Source organism: Taudactylus pleione, unplaced genomic scaffold (assembly GCF_031769625.1).
Source record: "Taudactylus pleione unplaced genomic scaffold, aTauple2 ptg000478l, whole genome shotgun sequence".
Classification (NCBI taxonomy): domain Eukaryota; kingdom Metazoa; phylum Chordata; class Amphibia; order Anura; family Myobatrachidae; genus Taudactylus; species Taudactylus pleione.
In genome coordinates, this window is record NW_028284880.1 from 2,899,064 (window position 1) to 2,922,387 (window position 23,324).

General features: G+C 44.9%; 1 protein-coding gene across 1 annotated transcript in view; it reads right to left on the reverse strand.

Moving 5' to 3' along the window:
* Nucleotides 1–1,780: 1,780 nt before the first annotated feature.
* TYR (tyrosinase) overlaps nucleotides 1,781–23,324 on the reverse strand; it is a 47,237-nt gene continuing 25,693 nt past the window's right edge. The window contains exon 5 of the mRNA XM_088449032.1: nucleotides 1,781–4,271. Coding sequence (XP_088305158.1) covers nucleotides 4,057–4,271 — 215 coding nt within the window. The 3' untranslated portion in view covers nucleotides 1,781–4,056. The remainder of the gene's footprint in view (nucleotides 4,272–23,324) is intronic.

A 23,324-nucleotide genomic window follows, 5' to 3' on the forward strand; every position in this document is an offset into this window, starting at 1 on the left:
TGTATGGGATACACATTTTATAAGCTAGTTGTTTTAGAAACTGAAGGGAATAAAACAATTGTATGCCCAAGGTGGAATGTTATAATGGGACTATCGCTCACTTAGAACCACGCCTTGAGTACCATTACACATTTCACCTTATGAGATATCATTTGGAAGGTTGCCCAAAACAATTGTCTCCTCTCTTCTTAAATCCAATTATCTAATAGTTTCATATTTGATTTAATTCAGGAATCAGCTGAAGAAGATACAAGTAGCTGCAAACGACTCACAACCTTTTTCAGAGTCTGGTAACCACCATGATATAAGTACAGGAGAAGAAGAGGTGATCCAGCGTTTCTTGAGGTCTGACTCGCTTACTGATCAGTGGGAAGGTCCTTACCAAGTCTTATTGACCACTCCAATGGCCATTATGGTGAAATAAAAAGGTCTTGGATACATTCCTCACATTGTAAGTAGGTAACAGCACAAGTGGAACAGCCTGAGGATCATATTACAGAATCATTCTACAAGTAGGGATGTTTGGAGTGACAAAAATACTCTTCTCACCACCGCATGTACTGCATTCTAGGTAGACAAGAGTCTGAATATGGAAGACCTGTGAAGATCCTCACGATGCGTCCATGGGATTAACTTTTTTGTTCAAAGACTTTCAAATAGGTTGTGGTAAATTGTTGGGATGTGTCATGTGTTTTTGATATATGAATATTGTGGTCCCAAAATCATGTTCTGTAATTGAGATGTCAAACAGGGACATATCTTCCTATTGGCCTAGATGGCCCTCACCAGGGGTGTCAGCAATCAATCACTGGCCTCCTATCTCCCTCTCTGCGCTGTTCTTGCCAGTGTTCTCCACTGACTATTAATGTGTATCAGGCTTCTTATATGTCCCTTTATATCAGCAACATTTAAAATTAGAGAGACTAAATTTTTATTTTTCCCCTAAAATATCTCTTCTCCCACAATACCCACCATATACCAATCACCACTCACTGATTCCCATATGTCAATCATGCAGTAAAAGAGTGCCACATCAATCACAAAGCTCAATTCGCAAGGTAATTTGCATTTATGCAAATTATCTTGCCCACAATGCATCTAGTTTGTTATTGATGCCCTATTTTCCTGTGTTGTTGACATATAGAAATTAATAAACAGTGCATTGCATGTAGTAAGTGTTATAACTGAAGAAAAAAAAAAAAGAAAAAAAAATTATATATCTCGTCTCCCTATTTCTACAGGCGTGTAGATTGAACTACCCCCAGTGTAAGTACAGTAAATTTATCGTTTTTCAGCTTGAGAAATTTGCAGTGATTCTTGTAGGTTGTGGAATAAGTTATGATCCTTATGGGCAGTCTTTATTCTTATGTGGGCTGTCATCCTAGTGAATTATGAAGTGAAGTTGTTAAAAAGCGTAATGCGGCATAGACATCCCTATTTGAATATATGTAAATTACTTTACCCATAATGCAATTTGATGCAATATTTTCAATCTTTTCCTGTGTTTTTTTTTTGCAGAAATAAATTCCTAAATAGTGGGTTGCAATAGAGTAAGTTCTATAAAAGATTATATATATATATATATATATATATAAATAAAAGGAGAAATAAAAAAAAATATTCTCCCTATTTCTATAGGTGTGTGAATTAAACTACCCCCAGTGTGTGTTAGTTTTTTTTCCAGTAAAAGCAGTCATTGGAGAGGGGTGCCAGTCCCTTGGTTTGCCAGGGGTGCTCGGACCCCTAGATACACCCCTGATGGCAAAGATTGATGATAAGGGAGGGGAAGAAGACACTATGTTAATAAAGAAAGAAGAGTCCACAGACAGGTGCACAATGTATCTGTAGGTATCTGAGAGACAGTAAGTTATGTATTAAAACAAGGTATTTCTTTAACAAAATAGAAGAAGCAGACAGACCATATGCTGAGGAATTGTCTAATGACCAAGGAATTTCTAGTATGCCCTATGCTAATATTACGAGGCCTCTTGGAAATGTACTGAAGCCTTTTGTGAAATTATTATATGTAATCACCATGGCATAGAAGAGTGTAAAAAGGGTGGTAACGAGGACAGTGATAGACAGGTAAGAGATTGCTATAATTCAACTAGTATAATGAATGGAACATTACCAGTGGCAGATGACATAACAGAAGAAACATGTCATCTGGGGTTTATCTTAACCACTATGGTTCTTTATTATGCTACAAAGAGAATAGATCCACTGGGTGCTACCTAATCAAAGCCACAGCAGCTGTGACCGGAGGTAGTCATCCTCCTAAAATAGGCAATTAAAAATAAAAAGAGTTGGTCAGCGCTTGAGATTTTGAAAAATATATAGGTTCTATCAGAAGAAAAAAAAAAGTTATTTAAAATCATATAAGAAATAGATTAAATATTCTCATTAGTAAAAAGCATAAAAACACCCAACATTATTATGATGTTCCCTTCATGTTGCCGGCTGGTATATACTATATTTGTGGCCAAAATGTCTATAAATGATTACCTCCCAATTCAGTAGAAATAGGTTTTATTGCTAATCTGATCCTGGAATTTTAAATAACTAGCCCTGCCCAAGTAATCCTATTACTGTCCTATGACAAGAGGAGTGAAGTGATAAAAAGAGAGATCCAGGTAACATTGGAAAAATACAGGCCACTTCTAAATAAATCTGCTGGACACCGGGTAGGGATAGGTTTGGGAAATAATTAATATAGGGATGTGGGCATTTATGACTAATTATAATAACATATTGAAATTAGCTGAATTAGACAACTTTTCTGAAATATAGGATAGCACTTTCAGATATTTAGGTTGGGAATTACAAGCCATTAAAACTGTAGTAGTGCAGCATAGCAGGGACGTCTTTAGAGAGGAGGGGGCTCGTGTCCAGCAGTGAATTTGTGATGACTAATATATCTAGTTTCTAAAAAATGGACAAGCAGCATTCTAATCAATTTTGGTTCAGTCTATAAAATAGTCACCTCCATGGGGGTTAGGGGAGGCTTAAAATCAGTTGCCAAGGTCAAATTTTAACTTCTCAATTTTTTTTTTTAAACAGTGGCCATTCTTTAAAAAATAATTGAAAGGTAATTTCAACCCCCAGGACCCATCCTCCATTTACACACTAAGTAGACAAAAGTGATTGGACACCAGTTTCAGCTGGTTTTGCATGGGTCCACTAGCTGTAATGCATGGTCACATTAACGGAGAATTAGATAGATGTTCTCGATAACGCTGTGCTCCCTACATTGTGGCAGTTCTACGGAAACAAATGTTTTTATCAGGGCGACAATGCCACCTGTCATGTTTCCAGGGTGACGCTGGACTGTTATACAGCAAATTCGATAACCCGGATGGACTGGCCAGCTCAGAGTCCAGATCTTAACCCCACTGAGAACTTCTGGGACGAATTGGAGCGATGGGTGCGTCCTAGACCGACTCGATCTTTCGATCTTCTTCAGAGTCACAATGCTTAAGGTGGAATGGCAACATATACCGCTTGCTGCTGTCCAAGAACTTGTGTACAGTTTGCCAGGAAGGGCATCTGCAGTAATCACTGCACGTGGTGGACCTACACAGTACTGACCTCAATAAAATCTTTTTGATATATTTGCCATCAGTGTCCAATCACTTCTGTCTACATAGTGTAGCTCAGCAGAACTCACTGTATGGGACACACAGACACCAAGAATTTTCTCCCAGTTTAAAAAATGGTTATAATGTTTGTTCACATTTTAGACAATCCACATGGGTCATATATATCAGTATAGGCTACTGGATATTTTACACTCAATGACAGTATATATTCATCCTTTACATACTTAAGGCACAACCCATCGCTGCTCAAGCAGATGAAAAGCTGTACCTGGAATAAAAGGGCTAATGTTGATTATCAAATCAAAAAGAAGATTGGAAGGATAAAACTGCGCAAAAAATTTATCCTGCTTTTTGAGTATTACACCACCTCAGTTCTTCTGTTACATGGGGTTTAGTTTTACACACATTGTGTAAATGAAGTCCCATTTAAAAAAGCAGTGTACTAATATTTCTTGCATCATAGATTGGATTGATACGTGCTGTGATAATCTTCGGCCTCCATGAGAAGAGGCTGAGTCTCTTCTGTCATAGGTCTTTTCCTCCGACACACCAAGCGCGCCAGCAATGCCATCACGGCCGTAATTAACCCTCCTACTACTGCAGCTCCCAGGAGCCACTGCCAAATCTGTCGCGCCTGCTCCAGATAAGGCGTCAAGAAGTCTTCGAAAGAACCTGGTTGGGTAAAAGAGAAAAGTCAGTCAGTAATTTATCAGGGTTTCTGTCTGTAGACAATTTAGTAGCTTGTTCATGTCCTCCTACAACTTCTACTAAACACAGATGTGTCCCGCTACATTTTTGCTCATAGCGCTGCATTCTGGCTTACCTGCCATGCCATGTCAGTATGCGTTATGTCGTGGCAAGGCATACTGTATGAACTGAAAGACTACATGCCATGCAGCACACAGTTTAACAGCTGGGTGGCGAAGGCTCCACGGATGAACACTACAGTACTGAATACAATACTATAGCAGTGGACGGTGATCCGTGAAAGGCTGGCCAATCACGTTCAGGCAGTGTAAACAGTCACTCCTCATGATCACTTTGTATCAAGACTACAGTAAACCACTATAGACATTATATTGTACTTACTGTATTATGGGCCATCCGTACTGTATACTGTCACTATATGGTATAAAGATACCTGGTCATAAAGACAGAGCATTTCAGGTTCAGTACTCTGCTCAACTTTATGCATTGCTCCGCATTTTCCTCATCCCTTCATCTCCATATTATGACATCCAGCTTCATTAGACTATAAGCCGCTATTGACATTGTACACATTCCTTGCTGTAAAGTCGCATACGTAACATCACCTACACGACAGGTGTGGGTCTCAATGCAGCTGGCAGGTGTTGCAAGTGGTTAAAGTGAGCACCTTACAGATTGTCCCTTCCTGGGTCTCGAACCCGGGGCACCCAATGTCATTTTGGACATCAGTATTTTTTTATTTTTTATAAATCTCCACTACAGGACTGTGTGAGTTCTGTCATTAATAAAAATACATATCTGTGTTGGCCAGAAAACACACAACTAGCATGAAATAAAGACCGAGCAATTCAAGTTCAAGTTCAATACTCTTAAGGAACTCTGCATAAATCAATACATTGCTCTTAACTTCCCGCCACCTGGCATTTCCGCTATACAGTAGACATTGTATTGTACACATTACAGGGCCATCTGTACGACGCTCAGGAAGTTTTTCATAAAGAGATCATTTCAGGTTCTATACTTTTAAAACACAGTATTCTGCACTTTCCCCCTCCCCTCCTTTCCTCTTCCTCTCTGTGTTAGGCCCACCCAAGTCCCTTCACCTCCACCCCCCACCAACACTCATTACTATTCAATCCCACGTAGCTCATTATATGGCTCACCACCATCCCCCACCATTATTAGCTTCTATTCAATGCCACCGCATGTAGAGCCCACTATTGACATTGTACAATATCAATAGTGGCTTAGTGAAAAATGCAGCTGGGTGGCATACAGTAGCATAGAAATACCAGGTGGTGGGAAGTTGGGAGCAATGTACTGAGTTCCGTAAAACTTGAATTGTTGTGTCTTTATTTAATACTGGTTGTGCATCATCTGGCCAACACAGATATGTATTCTTATAAATAAATGACAGAACTCACAACACCAAAGGATTTATTTTTCATCCTGTAGTGAAGATTTAAAAGAAAAAAACAAAACAAACACTGATGTTTATTGTTCATTCATGACAAAACACAGTCCAGTACTACTGTATAGTGTAATGAAAGACAGGTTCCATCAGCCAATCAACAGATGGCGCTACAAAATGTTCGTCAGCTATTTCACGCATATACACTGTGCAGTTTAGGAAAAGTGACATCTGGTGGACAGAAAGTTGTATTCCACACACTGGCTTTTCCTGCGCTTCAGTACGTTACGCCTTACTTCAGCATGCTGCAAGATACATCCCCATGGCAGGGCATGACTAGCATGGCGTGCTACATGGCATATGGAGCAAAGATGTAGCAGGACACATCTGTAGGTGTAACTGCATATATGGCCCTATAGGAGTGTCCTTACATATAATGATTTCAGCAGCTGATCTGATCATTTTATGTAAAATTTGGCAGCGTTGTCCTGAGCATATGTTACTTTTAAGGATGGCCATGGGGGGGGGGAGGGGAGTACATTGATTGTTACCATCTGTTGCACAAAAAACATCTATGGGTGAATCATAGATGGTTTGCACCCCTTGATGGCCACTACTGAAGAGGGGAACAAAGGCCCATGGGCCAATCAAAAACAGGTGCGGGGTGTAGTCTCTCCAACTCAACTGGCTCTCTGCCATCGATGTTGAAAGTATTCAGCATTGGTCAAAGTAAACCATCGCTAATTTTGAATCATCGATGGCCATCCCTAGTTACCTTCCTTTTGAGAATAAAATGGATTAAAGGATGTTACCCTTATGTCGTCACTGCTGTGTCGTTGTACACAGCTGCTGTGTGAGAATATACAAAGATGCCGCAAGTTTTCTGTGTACTGGATTGCAGACACACGCCGAGACCCACCCTGAAGATGGTTGCAACATCTGCATTTTTGCAGTTGCCTCCCCCGACTGTCAATTCCCCTATGTGAAAATTGTTGCAGGGAGCAACTACAGTAATGGTCTTTGCCGCATACAGAGTGGCGATTATCACTCAACTGCGTAAACAATCGGAACAGCGTACATCTCTAAATCAGTCCCATTGTCTCTTAAATGTAAACTGCTCCTTTTACTTAACCAAGTTTCACGAATGATTGACCAGGTGGATGTGCTTGTGCACAATTCAGGTTTGAGGTGGGGACGCAGTTGTTTGCACAAGGCTAGTTTCCCCAACCTCTTCCTTATGTCACACTACATCAGAGAGGCAAGCCAAAGTCAGATCCACCCACAGACACTATGAAAGACCAGCTTGTAGCAAAATAAACCAGCTATTATTGCTGGAAAGAACCTCATCCTATTAGGCACTTATTAACCACTTTCCTGGTGTGGTCATATCATTTGCGTCCACACCAGGCTGTGCGTAACCGGACATGGTCACAAACAAAAAAGTCAAACTCCCACTGGGTGACTGCCGAAGATAATAATCCAGCAGCCACCAATGAGAGAGACCTCCTGGCCTCTTTAAATAGATGTTCTTGACCCAATTCAATCATAAAAAGGTGACAATTTCTGAGCTGTTTTTGGAAAGAATATTAGCCAGTTAAGAATAGCAAAACGTTATAAACAATAAAATAAATAGGTTCATGTTTCGGCAATTTCAACAATTCCAAATACTGTTTTGGAAACCATACTGATCTAAGGTCAGGGAATCATCCAGATTTGCTTCGTTACAAACAGGTAATTCAGCATAAGAAGATTAACATACTCCGAGTAAAATGTCAACTCATTCCTGACAGATGCAGGCAGTTATATTTAACATTACAGAAGAAACAACATAAGCTTTCTATAGCTACGCGCGTCTTTACAAAACAGCATGTGTTTTTGGTAAGAATAAGCACTTCAGCAGTTCAATATAGCATTGCTGAACAGCAATAACAGTCTATGCAAGAATAACAGGTCATTCTGTATTACTAAGCACCTGGGCCGCCATCAGGGAGGGACTGCCGGGACCATAGTCCCCGGCCCAGAGAGAGCGAGGGCCCGGGTTACAGTGGTGCAGAATCTGATATGCATCGGCAGCCAGTGAGAAACAGCGTTGCCACCAGTACTTCAGATGTACGTCGCAGTGCTGGCCTTAGCAGTGGCCGCTCCTGATTGGCTGCCGGTCCGCGAGCTGTGATTGGCTTGCGGCCAGCACCATACATCTGAAGTGCCATCAGCAGCGCTGTTTATTTCTCCGTGGTTGCAGGTGCATACTGCAGGAGAAGAGACAGCCAGGCGCATAGATCCCGGAACATGAGGGTATTCCACCTCAACGATCCCTATAGGACAGCCAGATGGTGAGGAGGATGGCCACACTAGGAGTGTAAAACTGAGGAGGGGGGCATCACACTTAGGGGGGTGGAGGGGAGAGGAGACAGTAATGTGATGAGGGGGGGCCCTGCCTATTTTCTCTGTAATGGGCCCCACAATTTCTGGTGGGAGCCCTGCTAAGCACTTCAGTATAGCATTCCTGAACAGTGCCTAGAGTGTGTACCTACATTTTCTTTTTTACTGCATGGTACTACAAGTCTCAGCATGGCAGCAAGTTTAAAATTTAGAACGTGCAGTCCAAGATCCCCCCCATTTCCTCTACATTTGTGTATATATTGTACACTTGAAGGCTGAGATTCCTTCTGCCTGGTATTAGCACCCCTCCCATCTGCCCTTCTGTGTTTTCAGTGGCGTCATGAGGAGGGTGCGGCCCACCCCCAGGTGTGACACCAAAATGCCAGCTCCTCTGCAGTGACAGGAGCCGTGTGCTGCAGTACCTGGCTCCTGTCATAGGAGTGTAGACTGCCCAGTTTCCGGGGGCAGCCCAGCATCTCCAGTTATGCTTGGCTGCCCCCGAAGTGAAATTATTAGGTACCTCCACAAGACCACGCCCCTTTATTTAGGCCACACCCTTTTCAACTGGGCCCCCGCATGCATGCGGGGGGTATCCAGAGTGGGCACCGGGTGTCACCAGCACCGGTGACGCCTCTGGGTCTTTTATATAGGACCATGTTCCTACACTGCTGTCTACATATCTGAATGGGCACTATTACAGGTAAGTCTTAGATACATTGATATATGTGTTAGTATTAGGGATGTTAGGGACCCACCTGATGAGGGCCACTTAGACATGCTGGATGAGCAAGCAGTTTTAGACAAACATGTACTAGGAACCTCACTTAAACGCCACAAGTAATATGGGCGTATATCAAAATTATGTTTGACCATCATTATTCTTAGCGCTTAGAGTATGCACCTGCATCTTTTTTCTGCATGACACCACGCAATGGGCCCTATTTGGATTTGTACACAAGCTCGATAGTATATGTATAAATCTGACGGTTCTGGGTCTGTGTGAGTGCAGAATGGGTCCTGCGTGATTCCCCTTAACCACAGCATGAGTGACAGGCTGCGGCATTTGGGGGGCAGCAACCAGATGCAGGCATCCTGGACTAGGCAGAGGGGTTTCGACGGCCAGACTGAGGGGTTTATCTATCAAGTAGTGGAAAACCTAGTGAAGCGGACCAGTGGAGAAGTTGCCCATGGCAGCCAATCAGCTTCTACCTATTATGTTATAGACTGTCCTTGATAAATGTTGCTGAATGGTTGCCATGGGCAACCGGTCCACTTCACTAAGTTTTTCACTGCTTGATAAATAAACCCCTGAGTAAGCTTCAGCTTACACAGACCGGCTGAGGGCAGCGACCATCACGATCGATGGTTAAGATGGTGAATCCAAAGCAGCCTCTACGGACCCTGCACTCGTACCGCAGATGCATGCTGTAGGTGTATTTCCTACACACAGCTTCTGCTGCATTCCCTGTGGGTGTGCAATACCATATCAGGCCCAAGAGGGAGTACTCTGGCTCTCTAAGGGGCCTATGTATCAAAGCTTGATGAGAGAGAAAATTGTGAGAGAAAAAGTATTAACCAATCAGCTTCTGTCATTTTTCAAACACAGCCTATAAAATGAAAGTTAGAAGCAGATTGGTTGGTCTCACAATTTTCTCTCTCATCAAGCTTTGATACCTAGGCCCCTTAATATGAAGGAGATTTATGAAAACTTGTGAAGGTGGTGGCAATTTAATCCACCACAACCAGATGCACTCCATTATATAGTGCAATTTAGAAAAGTAATGTAATCATCTGAGTGGCAGTTGTAAAAAAAAAATAAAAAAAAATGAAAAAGCCATTCTCCCCGCCCATTGCACCAACTGTCCTATCTATCCCAGCATATTGGGACGTTTTTGTGTTCCGTGGTAGTCTAGGTAACACAGTAAGCTTTCTGGTCAATAATTTATATCACCCAAAATAAACTATTTAACAAAACCCCAATACAAGAGGCGCTTCAGCTGGCTAAACATTGTAAATGGAAAGATCAGTATCCCTGACTTGTACAACTGTAGTCTTGAAGTATTGATTGTAGTCTGAATTCTAACACGCTGCCTCATTTGTTAAGGAAACACAGCAGACACATCTCCTATTGACCATCCTATTTTCTAAGATTTGTGGGCCCAAGACAATTGCACAGTGTCCCCACAGGAACTGAGGAACCAGGCACTTCCCTGCCAGGTTTAAAGAGTCCGGTTTATCTTGCTAGCGTATCAATAACACATGATCTATACGTAGAGGTTTGTATCAGCACAAACAGCATTGATCATATTCTGGAACAAGTGCTTTTAAATGGGTCATATCTGTTAACAGCTTATAGATTCTATAAACACAAGCTGTAGTGTAAATGAAACAAACGTTAAGGTCTCACTGCAAAACATTTATACTGTACAATAACTCATGACAAGCTGAAAGGAAATGCCAGGTGCGCCTTTTCTCCCCCATAAATCATTATTATTCATCTCTGCAATAGAAATTCCGATGCAAACTACCCATGCAGATTGAGATGCATTTTGAGCTTACGACCAATCACAAGTGGTGCAATCGACGACGCCATCCAGAATGCAAGGCCGAGTTACTGGCACGGTCACTGCCCCAACAGCACTCTGCTGCAGAAAAAAGACGAGCCCAGCGGCCAGGAGCGATTTAAGAGGAGGGGACCTTTTGCAGTCTCTGGCCCTGATTCAGAGCCGGACGCTCTGAATCAGGGCCGTCCCTGCTCCTTTTTGGACCACAGCTATAGCGAGCGGCCAAAATGATGGTCACGATGGTCAAGACCATCGCAACCATCGGGCTTGCGACGAGACCCTGCGGTAGGGTCTCGCTGCTGCAAGCCCAGGAGTGCTTTTGGCTCTATCAGAGCCAAGAGCACTCCCATTGACATCACTAATGATGTTAGTGGGGCCGGACCCAGATGGTAGGCATTCCCATGGGAACGCCTCCATCTGGGCAGCCACGCCCCTGGCACGCCCACCAAAGGGGGCGTGCTGTCAATCACCTGAACGATGGCTCGCCCTGAACGATGGCTCGCCGTGCGCATGCGCACTTGGGCACCATCGACCCGCTTGCGAGCGCTCAACGCTCGCGAGCGGGTCTGAATCGGGCCTTCTGTGCGGACCCCCCCCTCTCCTCTATCATGGCGCAGTTGAGAGTAGACTCTGGCACACCACTGCTGGCAGCCACCTTCCTGCTCTTCTGCAGCTTACCTGGTGCTTACTGTGCCCAAGTCACGAGCACCTGGCTTGTCTGATCAGGGCGCTCAGTCGCCCTGCTATTGCACTAAGGGCGAAAGGCTAAAGGTTAGAAGGGGGTGTGTAAGCATGACCCACACAAGACAGATGCTTGTTCGCAATTCAAAATGTATGAGTTAATGATCACAACAATAGGCGGAAGCTACAGATTGGTGGAAAGCATCAGAAAACCCTCCACTTAAGCTTCAACTGTTGTAACATTGCGATCTACACTGATGTTTGCAGTCAGACTGCAGCAATAAAGTAAATTCCATTTGCTCTTTTAACCAGGGGAAGGCAACAGATGTGTATTCAATTTTGTTTCAATTCTTTCATACTGTCTTTGTCCAATTTCCTTTTACATTGTAAAGGCAACAAAAGCCAGCACATGAAGGTCATTCCACACAGTCAATCTTACTGATGCAACTTCCTCTTCAGCCATCCCTCCCCTCCACCTCCCTAGAGCAGGGCCGTAACTAGGGCGGTGCAACCTGTGCCATGGCACAGGGCACCGCAGGGGGCGCTGTATGGGCCTGTCAATTTTCCTGTTTATCATTCTCATTTGTAGCTTTCTCCTCTTATCCCCAGCATCTCCTGGCCTCCCCTATCTCTTCCCTGGCCCTTCCCCATGAGGGCATGGCCCTTTTTCAGGTGCACGCTCTTATGTTCCCATTTCAAAATTATCGGGGGAGGGCACCAATGTTCTCTCTGGCACAGGGCACCAAATAGTCTAGTTACGGCTCTGCCCTTGAGTGGCCTATACTATAGAACAGGAGACAACTTGAGTTACTGGCCCTTACTGTATTCAGTGGATGCAACATGTTGAAGGATATTAATGGAAAGTCTCATTGTATCAGCTTTAATGATTATCCAGCAGAGTACGCCATAGAGTCGGGCATTGCAGCAATTTCCTTTAGGAGTTAAGCTGGAGAACTATAGGCACATATCCAACATTCCCGCAGCATGCTACAAGGCACAGAAATAGCCATAAAGCGAAACTGCCATATTGATTGGGCAAAATAAATGATGCTGTCAGTCAAATGCAGTATAAAGAGAAAGCTTAACGCAAACGATCAATACGATAGTAAATTTACAAATGTACAAGGCCACATCTGTAATGAGGCGATATGAAAATCTCAATTTAGGTGGCAATATGCAGGAAAACAGGCGAGAGAAAGATTCTCACATGCAAAGTCTTACCCAGATGGGTGCAGAGCCCCGCATCGCACACCCTGCATCCATAATATTACTTACCTCTCTGGAGTCTCACGTCGGCGCGGGGGTCCGGCGCTATAAAAGGACTGGAAAATGGCTGCGGCGGGCATTTTCCCGTTGTTTGCGCATGCGCAGTACAGGGAAAATGGCCACCGCGGCCATTTTCTCGGTGACCTGTGCATACATTATAGACTCTGGGCACGCTCTAGTGCCCAGAGTCTATAACTCCCGCCCTGTCTGCGCACAGCTCAGTGCACTGCCGGCCGCCGGGCGGAGAGGAGGGGGCCAGTGTCGGAGACTGCATACGGGCCCCCTCCTCTCTAGAAAAGCAACTGGTCTTACCCGTAGCAAACCTTCCACAGAGGACAAGTGCAGATATTACACACAGCAGCCAATCACATACTATCTATCATTTTATAGAATGTACTTGATAAGTGATAGACAGAAGCGGATTGGCTGCTACATGTAACTTCTTCACTTCCCCTCTTTAGGTTTAATACATTTCCCACCTACCCTCAAATCTCAACAACTAGCCCATTTGGTTCTCCACGGGAATGGTCCTGTCACTCAGTATTCTTATGCCGAATTTGCATCTGTTTTGCGCTGTTAATGGAATAAAAGCACATGCGTGCCCTATAAAACACTAGTGGAATTTGTGCACTATAGCAGTGTGAAAAGGACAGTAATCTGACATAAAAAAGACGGACTGACAAGAGACTTGGGACCGTTGAGGCTGAGCCGAAGCATGCACCCTAGAACGCAACACCACGCTAATTTGCACTGTCTTGACTATGAGATAAAGTACAAACTTTATCCCTCAGTACCCAGCACGGCTGCGGAGGGAAGACCCTAAATTGCGAAATTCCAAAACTACAGCAGGTATCCGTGACACGGTGTATAAGTCGCACCATGCGTCTTGTGCCAAATTGAGCAAAAACTCTACGGTGAATAAGGACTCAACTGTACTGGTAACTCACACTTATGTCACCAGATGGCGCTAATGCAACCTCACAGGAGGGGCGAATAGGACTCAGAAGAGGAACAGTGGCATACAGACTCTTGGTTTCTCCTCTCCGGGAGAAACCAAAAGAGGACCAGCAGCTGACCACTTTAGGGACAGAGCAGGACTCTCCCTTCATTCCTGGCATTTTTGCCACGCCCCCTCCCTAAGAACCCATGATTTCCAGCAATGATCTCCCCACCCTGTCTACTTCACTAGGAAATGTGTGTGATGCAGTAGATCCAGCCATCCTTCTAGGGGTACAGGGGGACTGCCCGAAAAATGGTGAGACTCCAGCACCTTCCAGGATAGCAGACAACTATGTGCTGGACAATGCTGGGTATTTTGATGGACTTTAACTATAGTCTTCGGTTAAAGTATTGACCAGAATGGCCCCCGTTGATTTAATTTTGAGTGAAATTAAATGACATTAGGGCAGGGGGGGGGGGGGGGGGGGTTACTAAGCAGACAGTCTTTGTCCCAGGCCCAGCGATTAGCTTGTGTAGAAAGTTACCACCGTCTTCTCTCTGCTTTCAGAATAGTTTTCCGTTTCAGTTAGGAAGTTTCCGTTTCCTCTTCATATTTTGAAAGCTAAATAAAATGCACCTTTATCCTTCTCTCATGCAAAATGAACCTCACTAATGATATTCAGCCGAAAGACCCTAATTTAGATGAAGAACACGTAAAAACAGAATATGCTATGAAGCCCATAACATTGTAGAATTAATGGTCCCAATAAAACTAGCCATGAATAAAATTGCTGTAATTACCATTGTCCTGAGTATATCGGTCCGTTCACTTCACTCAGGTTTTACATGCTAAAAATATGCAAAATACACACTAAAAAGGGAATTAGGCTCCCTGCAAAAATGTACTGGAGTGCCTCCATCAACGGCTGGCAGGGTCATCAAAGTCCCAGAGTGCTATTTAATGATGCACAAGACTAAATGCATTAATTAAAATCAGATGGTTTTCTAAAGCAACTACCTGCGTATAGAAAGCCTGCATAGATCTGGGGATGGGGAAGGGAGGGCGATTACTTTCTTTAGGATCCCCACCCAAATGAGACTGCAAAATACTCTCAAGACACAGACAATATAAAAAAAAAGCTGCATTCATATTACATTAAGTGCGAATAACCCAATCATCCAACCATGGCGCATTAAGTGTGAAGAGGCAATGCAGCAGAGGTCACACCCAGGAAGCTTATAGCATTTACACTCATTCTATGTGGCGTATACAAGGGCAAAATGACTTTGGACCTTCTGACCACCGAATGCTCCTGCTCACACTGCAAAACCATGCAAACCGTACAGAACTACTGTATTTCTTGTTACATTTATATTTTACCTATTTCTTACCTATATTACAGGTCTGTAACTTGTCATTTATTCAAACAATCCTTGTGTCTGGCAATTACATTCAATAAATGTCACCACAATCCCCTGCCAGGGAAAACTCGTTACCAATCCAAAAAAAAGATCTTTAAAAAGTTAATTTATTTGAAAAATGGACGAAGTCAGGTCTGAAAAATGGGGTCAGCATACTAAGGTTGTCCTATAGTTTCTACTCTACATTACAACCGCCTGAGGTTTCCTAATGCAGTTACTCAACTTTGGGCTAGAAGTTGCCAACCTTCCTCTCTCCGTGCCAACAAGGAAATCATAATTAAGCAAGAAATATTGTAGATTTGAAATTAACTATTTATTTTTTATTACATTTGAAATTTTAATTAAACATCCAAATCGATATTTTTAATCAGGCCTGCTGGGTAAGGGGGCGTGGCCTGATCGCGGGAGGCGTGGCCATGCCCCCTTCGAGAAAAACAAAACAAAGAGAAAACAAAGTTTTGCGGCGTCACGAAGCGGCCCTGCTCATTGGCGAGGGGGGCATAACCAGTGGGGGGCGCGATCAGCCTGATTGCTCCCTCCACAGGCATAGGAGACTGCTGTGGCTGCTTCATAGCAGCCGCGAGCAGTCTCCCAGGACAGCCCAGCACACAGCAGCATGTGGTGGGCTGCTGTAATGAAAGAGGGGGAGGGGGGGGGGGAGTGGTACCGAATCCGAGCCCCCCGTCGGGCCCCTCCAGCAAGCCCGGGCAATTTGTACACATCCCCCCCCCTCTCGGCGCCCCTGTTTGCAATGACTAAGTAATTACTAAACTCACTTATCTCAGCAATGCAGTGAGCAACCAAAGGTTTAAACCAGTGGTTCCCAAACCTAGCCCTCAAGGCACCCCAAGAATCCATGTTTTCAGGATATGCATATGTAATACCCCGCTGTAAGAGGTATTTCGTCTGACTCAGTGCATTGCCCTATGCCAGTACACAGGCACATACCTCCCAACATTTTCAACTGTAGAAGCGGGACTTGCCCTGTGCCCACAAAGGGGGCATGGCCTATCTGCAAAGTGGGCGTGGTCTAGTGACAGTCCCCCATTTACTCTACCTCAGGGGGCGAGCCTAGCGCTCTCAAAGATGGTGGGCTGCCCCCAAGCTCTCCCCTCACAGTGTAAAGATGCCATGAACATGTGCATGGCATCTATTCACCCAGAGAGATTGCCCCCCCAACTCCCCACCGCTGGTGGGACAATGGGCCAGTCCCTGAATGGTGGGAGCGGGACATTCAGGAGGTATGCAGGAAGACCACAACACCCAGCAGCCTCTGCAGCTGCTGAAGATGCGGGAGCGGGTCACATGAGCAGTGTCAGGTGGTCAGATAGGTGGCAGTTGGTCAGGGCAGAGCAGAGGTATCTGCCCTAGAGAGCAGAGCTATGCTGTGGAGGAGGCAGATTGAGGATGGCAGGGGCTGATACAGAAACTTTAGGGGTCTATATCTATGGAGAGAGAAAGTGTATGGAGATAAAGTACCAACCAATCATCTCCTGTCATTTTTCAAACACAGGCCCGTATGCAATTAGAAGCGAAAAGCCAAGATCCGCGAAAAAGTATCGCCGATTGCGACTTTTCGCCAGGCGGAAACTTACTGCATCTCCGTATTCAATTCCCTCCGCTTTTTGCGTACGCAGAAAGTCAACGCAATGTAATAGGCAAAACAGATTCGCATCTGAATAGCAGGAGCAAAGAAGTGCAACATTTTTATTTTGGGGTGCAAAGGTGGGGAAACCACTGAGAACCCTGGGAACAGCCCCCCCAAAGTATAACTGCATCAAAAAATCCCTAAAATAAAAAGTGAGGAACACCCCAAAAATGTACTTTGAATTTGTGGGGCAAAAAAGTGGGGGTACAAACATAAAAAGTAGCGAAATAGACTTTTTGGGGGTGAGGTGTTTTTTGGTTTATTGCAGGTGCTTACTACAGGTGCGTTTTTTAAAACTTCACTTTAGCGACTTTTAAATATGCTAGCACCCATTTTCAAGTACCCCAAATGTGCCAGGACTACTTATTTTCTTCTAAAAATACTGCATAATGCCATTCTTCACCACTTGTGCAAAGACGCTAATTAGAGGCAACTGTGCGAACTTAAGTACCCCAAACAGATTTATTAGTGCTCATCAGGCAGTACTACATTGATCCCCAACGTTTCTGCATCTCTTTTTTTTTGGGGGGGGAGGGGGGTGTTCAGGCTGATTTCCCCAATTCTGACACCACTTTTCTCCTGTCCTGACTTTGCGTGTCTCTGTTTTCGGGTCTTTTGGAATTGAATAGGGTGAATCGGGGGTACGTGCACGATAAGTTTCCGCGGCTAAACTACGCGATGTAGACGAAAAGTCCGGCAGTCAAAACATTATCGATTACGTAAAACTAATTGAATACGGACCACATCCTGTAAAGTGACAGCTAGGAGCTGATTGGTTGGTACTTTATCTTCGCCCAAGGCTTAGTGCATAGACTGCTTAGGCCAGCCTCCTCTCCATGGCTGACAGTAAAGGAGGCTCCCCTAACCTGGGTCTACATGACCTATCCCAACATAATGCAGGAACCAGCTACTCAGTGCCTTTAGAAGTATAATGTTTAAGTGCTACTATTGTAGTGGAGTCCCAGCTATTATAAAGAAGAAAAGCGTAATGTTTTAGCAAAGCCCTCTGTGGAGGACAGTCTCTTACTGTAACCAAGCAAAACACAGTGCCTGTGTTATAAAAGCAGGTTCCAGTAGCCTTAATCACCTAACCACACACTTTGTAGAATAAACTAACCAGACTCTCATAGACTAATCTGCTTAGTGCCTGAACAAAGCAACAACATAGCAACATCAAACAAGTAGCCTCAGTTGGAATTCAAAGATATCACCCAATCAACCAGCTGGCGGCTACTGTACTAATAATCATACTGTTATTGTTATATATGTAGACAACTGTCTATATATACACACACACACACTAATATATATACATATACACACCCACACACACCCACACCCACACACACAGAGATATATATATATATATATATATATATATATATATATATATATTAGGGGTGAGCGGGTTCGGATTTCTGAAATCCGAACCCCCCCGAGCCCCCCCGATCAGAGTCCAATCCGAGTCAGGCTCGACTTTTCCCGCCTGACTCGGATCTGAAATCGAGGCAAAACGTCATCATCAAGCCTTCAGAGTCTCGCGGGTTTTGGATCCTATATAAGGTACCCGTGTCGGCGCCATGTTCTCACTCGGCTGTGGACAGTGAAGAGGGAGGGTGGGAGTTAGGGCTGTGTAGTGTAGTGTAGTGCTGCTGTTGTCCACTACTTCAAAGTCCATAGGGGCTGGCTGTGTTGTGCTGTGCTGCTGTTGTTAATAGGGGCTGTGTCCACTACTTCAAAGTCCATAGGGGCTGGCTGGACTGTGTTGTGCAGTCAGTTCTCCATAGGGGCTGTGTCCACTCCAAAGTCCTGTGCAGTGTCCCAGTCCTAAAGGGGTGCTGTAGTGTTGTCCAGGGGGTGCTCTGTCCATCAGGGGTGCTCCCCCCAAGTGCTAAAAAAATAATATATTTTCTGTGTTTGTGAATTGTGTGCGCAGTAGCCGCACGTGCATCAACAAAGTAGTGCCAAGCGTGCGCCTGTGTCATAAGTAAAGGGCCGGCTGGCTTGACCGTTAAGGGTGCTGTAACCCCCGAAAGTACACTCCAGTCCAAACCAAAAAAAAAATTATTTTCTGTGTTTAGCCGCACGTATATATCAAATCGATATAACATAAATGGAGGACCAAACTTTCTCCGATAAAAATAAAATAGAGAAAGATCAAGAACCACTTCCTCCTAGTGCTGAAGCTGCTGCCACTAGTCATGACATAGACGATAACATGCCATCAACGTCGTCTGCCAAGGCCGATGCCCAATGTCATAGTAGAGGGCACATACAATCCCAAATGGCAAAGTTCAGGAAAATGACCTTGAAAAAGACATTTAAATCAGCTGAAGAGAAACGTAAACTTGCCAATATGCCATTTACGACACGGAGTGGCAAGGAACGGCTAAGGTCGATCCCTAGTATGTTCATGACTAGTGGTTCAGCTTCACATGACGATGGAAGCCCTCCTCCCACTAAAAAAATCAAAAGAGTTAAGCTGGCAAAAGCACAGCGAAGAACTGTGCTTTCTAAGAAGATATCACAAATCCCCAAGGAGAGTCCAAGTGTGGTGGTGGTTGCGATGCCTGACCTTCCCAGCACTGGACGGGAAGAGGTGGCTCTTTCCACCATTTGCACGCCCCCTGCAAGTGCTGAAAGGAGCACCCACAGTCCACTTGCTGATATGCAAATTGAAGATGTCACTGTTGAAGTACAACAGGATGAGGATACTGGTGTAGCTGGCGCTGAGGAGGAAGTTGGCGAGGAGGATTCTGATGGTGATGTGGTTTGTTTAAATCAGGCTCCGGGGGAGACAGTTGTTGTCCGTGGGATGAAAAAGCCCATCACGGTCATGCCTGGGCAGAAGACCAAACATTCCACCTCTTTGGTCTGGCAATATTTCTATCCAAATCCGGACAACTGTCTTGCCATATGTACCATATGTAAAGGTGAAATAAGTAGGGGTAGGGACGTCAACCACCTAGGAACATCCTCCCTTATACGGCACCTGCAGCGCGTTCATAAAAAGTTACTGTCAAGTTCAGAAACTTTGGCTAAGACCGTAAGCAGTCCAGGGACACCTAAATCCCGTTGTCCTGTTGTATCCAAGCGCCTGCAAACCACACCGTCAACTCCCTCCTCGTCAATTTCCTCCTTAGTCAGGATCGGAAGTAGTCCTGCAGGCATGACTGACTCTCCTATCTGGGATTCCTCTGGAGGATCCTGCATTGCTACGCCTACTGCTGCCGCTGCTGCTGTTGCTGCTGCTGGGAGTCGTTCATCATCCCAGAGAGGAAGTAGGAACACCACTACTTTTACTAAACAATTGACCCTCCAACAGTCCTTAGCGAGAAGGATGAAGTACGACAGCAGTCATCCTGAAGCAAAACGTATAACTGAGGCCTTGACTGCTATGTTGGTGTTAGACGTGCGTCCGGTATCCGCCATTAGTGCAGTGGGATTTAGACAATTGATGGAGGTAGTGTGTCCCCGGTTCCAAATCCCGTCTAGATTCCACTTCACTAGGCAGGCGATACCGAGACTGTACAGAAACGTCAGAAAAAGTGTCCTCAGTGTCCTGAAAAATGCCGTTGTACACAATGTCCACTTAACCACGGACATGTGGACAAGTGGAACAGGGCAGACTAAGGACTATATGACTGTGACAGCCCACTGGGTAGATGTGTCACCTTACGCAGCAACAGCAGCAGCGTCACCAGTAGCAGCATCTCAGAAACGCCAGCTCGTTACAAGGCAGGCTACGCTGTGTATCACCGGTTTCAGTAAGAGGCACACCGCCGACAACCTCTTAGAGAAACTGAGGGAAATCATCGCCCAGTGGCTTACCCCACTTAGACTCTCCTGGGGATTTGTGATATCTGACAACGCCACCAATATTGTGCGGGCATTACATCTGGGCAAATTCCAGCACGTCCCATGTTTTGCTCACACAATAAACTTGGTGGTGCAGAATTTTCTGAAAAGCGACAGGGGCGTGCAGGAGACGCTTTGGGTGGCCCGAAAAATTTCTGGCCACTTTCGCCATTCAGTGACTGCGTGCCGAAGACTGGAGCGCCAGCAAACACTCTTGAACCTGCCCCGCCATCACCTGAAGCAAGAGGTTGTGACTCGGTGGAACTCAACCCTCTATATGCTTCAGAGGATGGAGGAGCAGCAAAAGGCCATACAAGCCTATACATCCACCTATGACATAGGCAAAGGAGGGGGTATGCACCTGACTCAAGCGCAGTGGAGAATGATTTCCGTGTTGTGCAAGGTTCTCCAGCCCTTCGAACTTGCCACACGTGAAGTCAGTTCAGACACAGCCAGCTTGAGTCAGGTCATTCCCCTCATCAGGCTTTTGCAGAAGCAGCTGGAGAAAGTGAAGGAGGAGCTAAGACGGAGTGATTCCGCTCGGCATGTGGGACTTGTGGATGAAGCCCTTCATTCGCTTTGCCAGGATTCCAGGGTGGTCAATCTGTTGAAATCAGACCACTACATTTTGGCCACCGTGCTTGATCCTAGGTTTAAAGCCTATGTGGTGTCTCTCTTTCCGGCCGACACAAGCCTGCAGAGATGCAAAGTCCTGCTGGTGAACACACTGTCAGCTGAAGCGGAACGTGACACGTCAACGGCTCCTTCTTCATTTTCTCCCGCAACTGGGGCTGCCAGGAAAAAACTTAGGTATCCTAAGCAACCCGCTGGCGGTGATGCAGGGCAGGCAGGACCAAGTTTGGACATCTGGTCCGGACTGAAGGACCTGGCAACAATTTCTGACATGTCTACTGTCACTGCATATGATACTGTCACCATTGACAGAATGGTGGAGGATTACATCGGTGACAGCATCCAAGTAGGCATGTCAGACAGTCCATACCTGTACTGGCAGGAAAAAGAGGCAATTTGGAGGCCCCTGTACAAGCTGGCTCTATTTTACCTGAGTTGCCCCCCCTCCAGTGTGTACTCCGAAAGAGTGTTTAGTGCAGCCGGGAACCTTGTCAGCGAAAGGCGTAGGAGGTTGCTTCCACAGAATGTGGAGAAGATGATGTTCATCAAAATGAATTATCAGCTCTTCCAGGGAGACCAGCCTCCAGAAGGTACAGAGGGACCTGTGGTGGTGGATTCAAGTGGGGACGAGTTAATACTTTGTGAGGATGAGGATGTACACACTGAAGAGGGTGAGGAATCGGTGGATGAGGAGGATGAGGATGACATCTTGCCTCCGTAGAGCCAGTTTGTGCAGGGACACATTAATTGCCAGCTTGTTTTGTGGGGGCCCAAACGAACCAATCATTTCAGCCACAGTTGTGTGGCAGACCCTGGCGCTGAAATGATTGATTTGTTAAAGTGTGCATGTCCTGTTTATACAACATAAGGGTGGGTGGGAGGGCCCAAGGACAATTCCATCTTGCACTTCTTTTTTTTCTTTGCATTATGTACAGTTTGGGGCCTAGTTTTTCTAACTGCCATCCTGTCTGCCACTGCAGTGTCACTCCTAGATGGGTCACGTGTTTGTGCCGCCCACTCGTGTCGCTTAGCATAGTCATCCAGCTACCTCGGTGCAACCTTTTGGACATAAAAACACTATTGTGAGGTGTGAGGTGTTCAGAATAGACTGGAAATTAGTGGAAATTAAGGTTATTGAGGTTAATAATAGCATAGGAGCAGAGAAACCAACAAATTCTGTGATTTTAGCTGTTTTTAAAAAAAATACAGATCCAAAACACAAAACCCAGAACCCAAAACACGGAAGGGTGGTTTTGGCAAAACCAATCCAGATCCAAAACACGAAGAAAGATCCAGATCCAAAACCAAAACACGAAGAGTGGCCGGTGCACACCCCTAATATATATATATATATATATATATATATATATATATATATGTGTAAAACAAAAGGTGAGAGCACAGCGCCTCATAGTGTAATAATTCTATATTAATGTGGATAGTCAAATATAATAATAGTATGCCCGTACCAAATGGGTTATACGTCAGCGCATATAACCAATGTCTCCTGGGTCTACACACCGGGATTAATCCCCGCTCACATCGTGTTACAGTACGGATGCTCCAATGTATTACCCATCAGGGTTACCAACTCATCATATGTTCAGAATCCAGGGAGAATATAAACAAACTCTCATGGTGTAGTATTAACACATGTATTACATACACCGCTCAAAATCACTATTATATAATGTTATTTTTGTTTCATTCCATAACTTGATTTTATAACATGCATTTTGCTGCATACTAAGGATTTGTGGAATTCTATTCTGCATATAATCTAAGTCTCTGAACATCATTTACTATGGCTCTCGCGTGGAGTTTACAGTACCTTTTAAATGCTGTATGAATATATAACCACTATTGATATTAAGCCAGGCAGTGGCGTAACTACTGTCCCCGCAGTGGCTTGGGGGCGCGGAGGCTTGTGGGGCGAGGTGGCTTGGGAGCTGCAGATTCCATGCGGACTAGCCGCCCATATTGGAATCTGCTGAAAACGGCCCTCCAAAAATGGCCGCCACCTAGGAGGAGGCAGATGCTAGAGGTGCTACTGGACCTCTAGCGTCTGTAAGGCAAGCGCAGGGCCGTAGCTAGGGTAGTGCGGCCGGTGCCATCGCACAGGGCACCACAGGTCAGGGGGCGCTGTTTGGGCCTGTCAAATTCTGTTTATTATCATTCTTGCTTGTAGCTTCCTCTTATTTCATCCCCAGCAT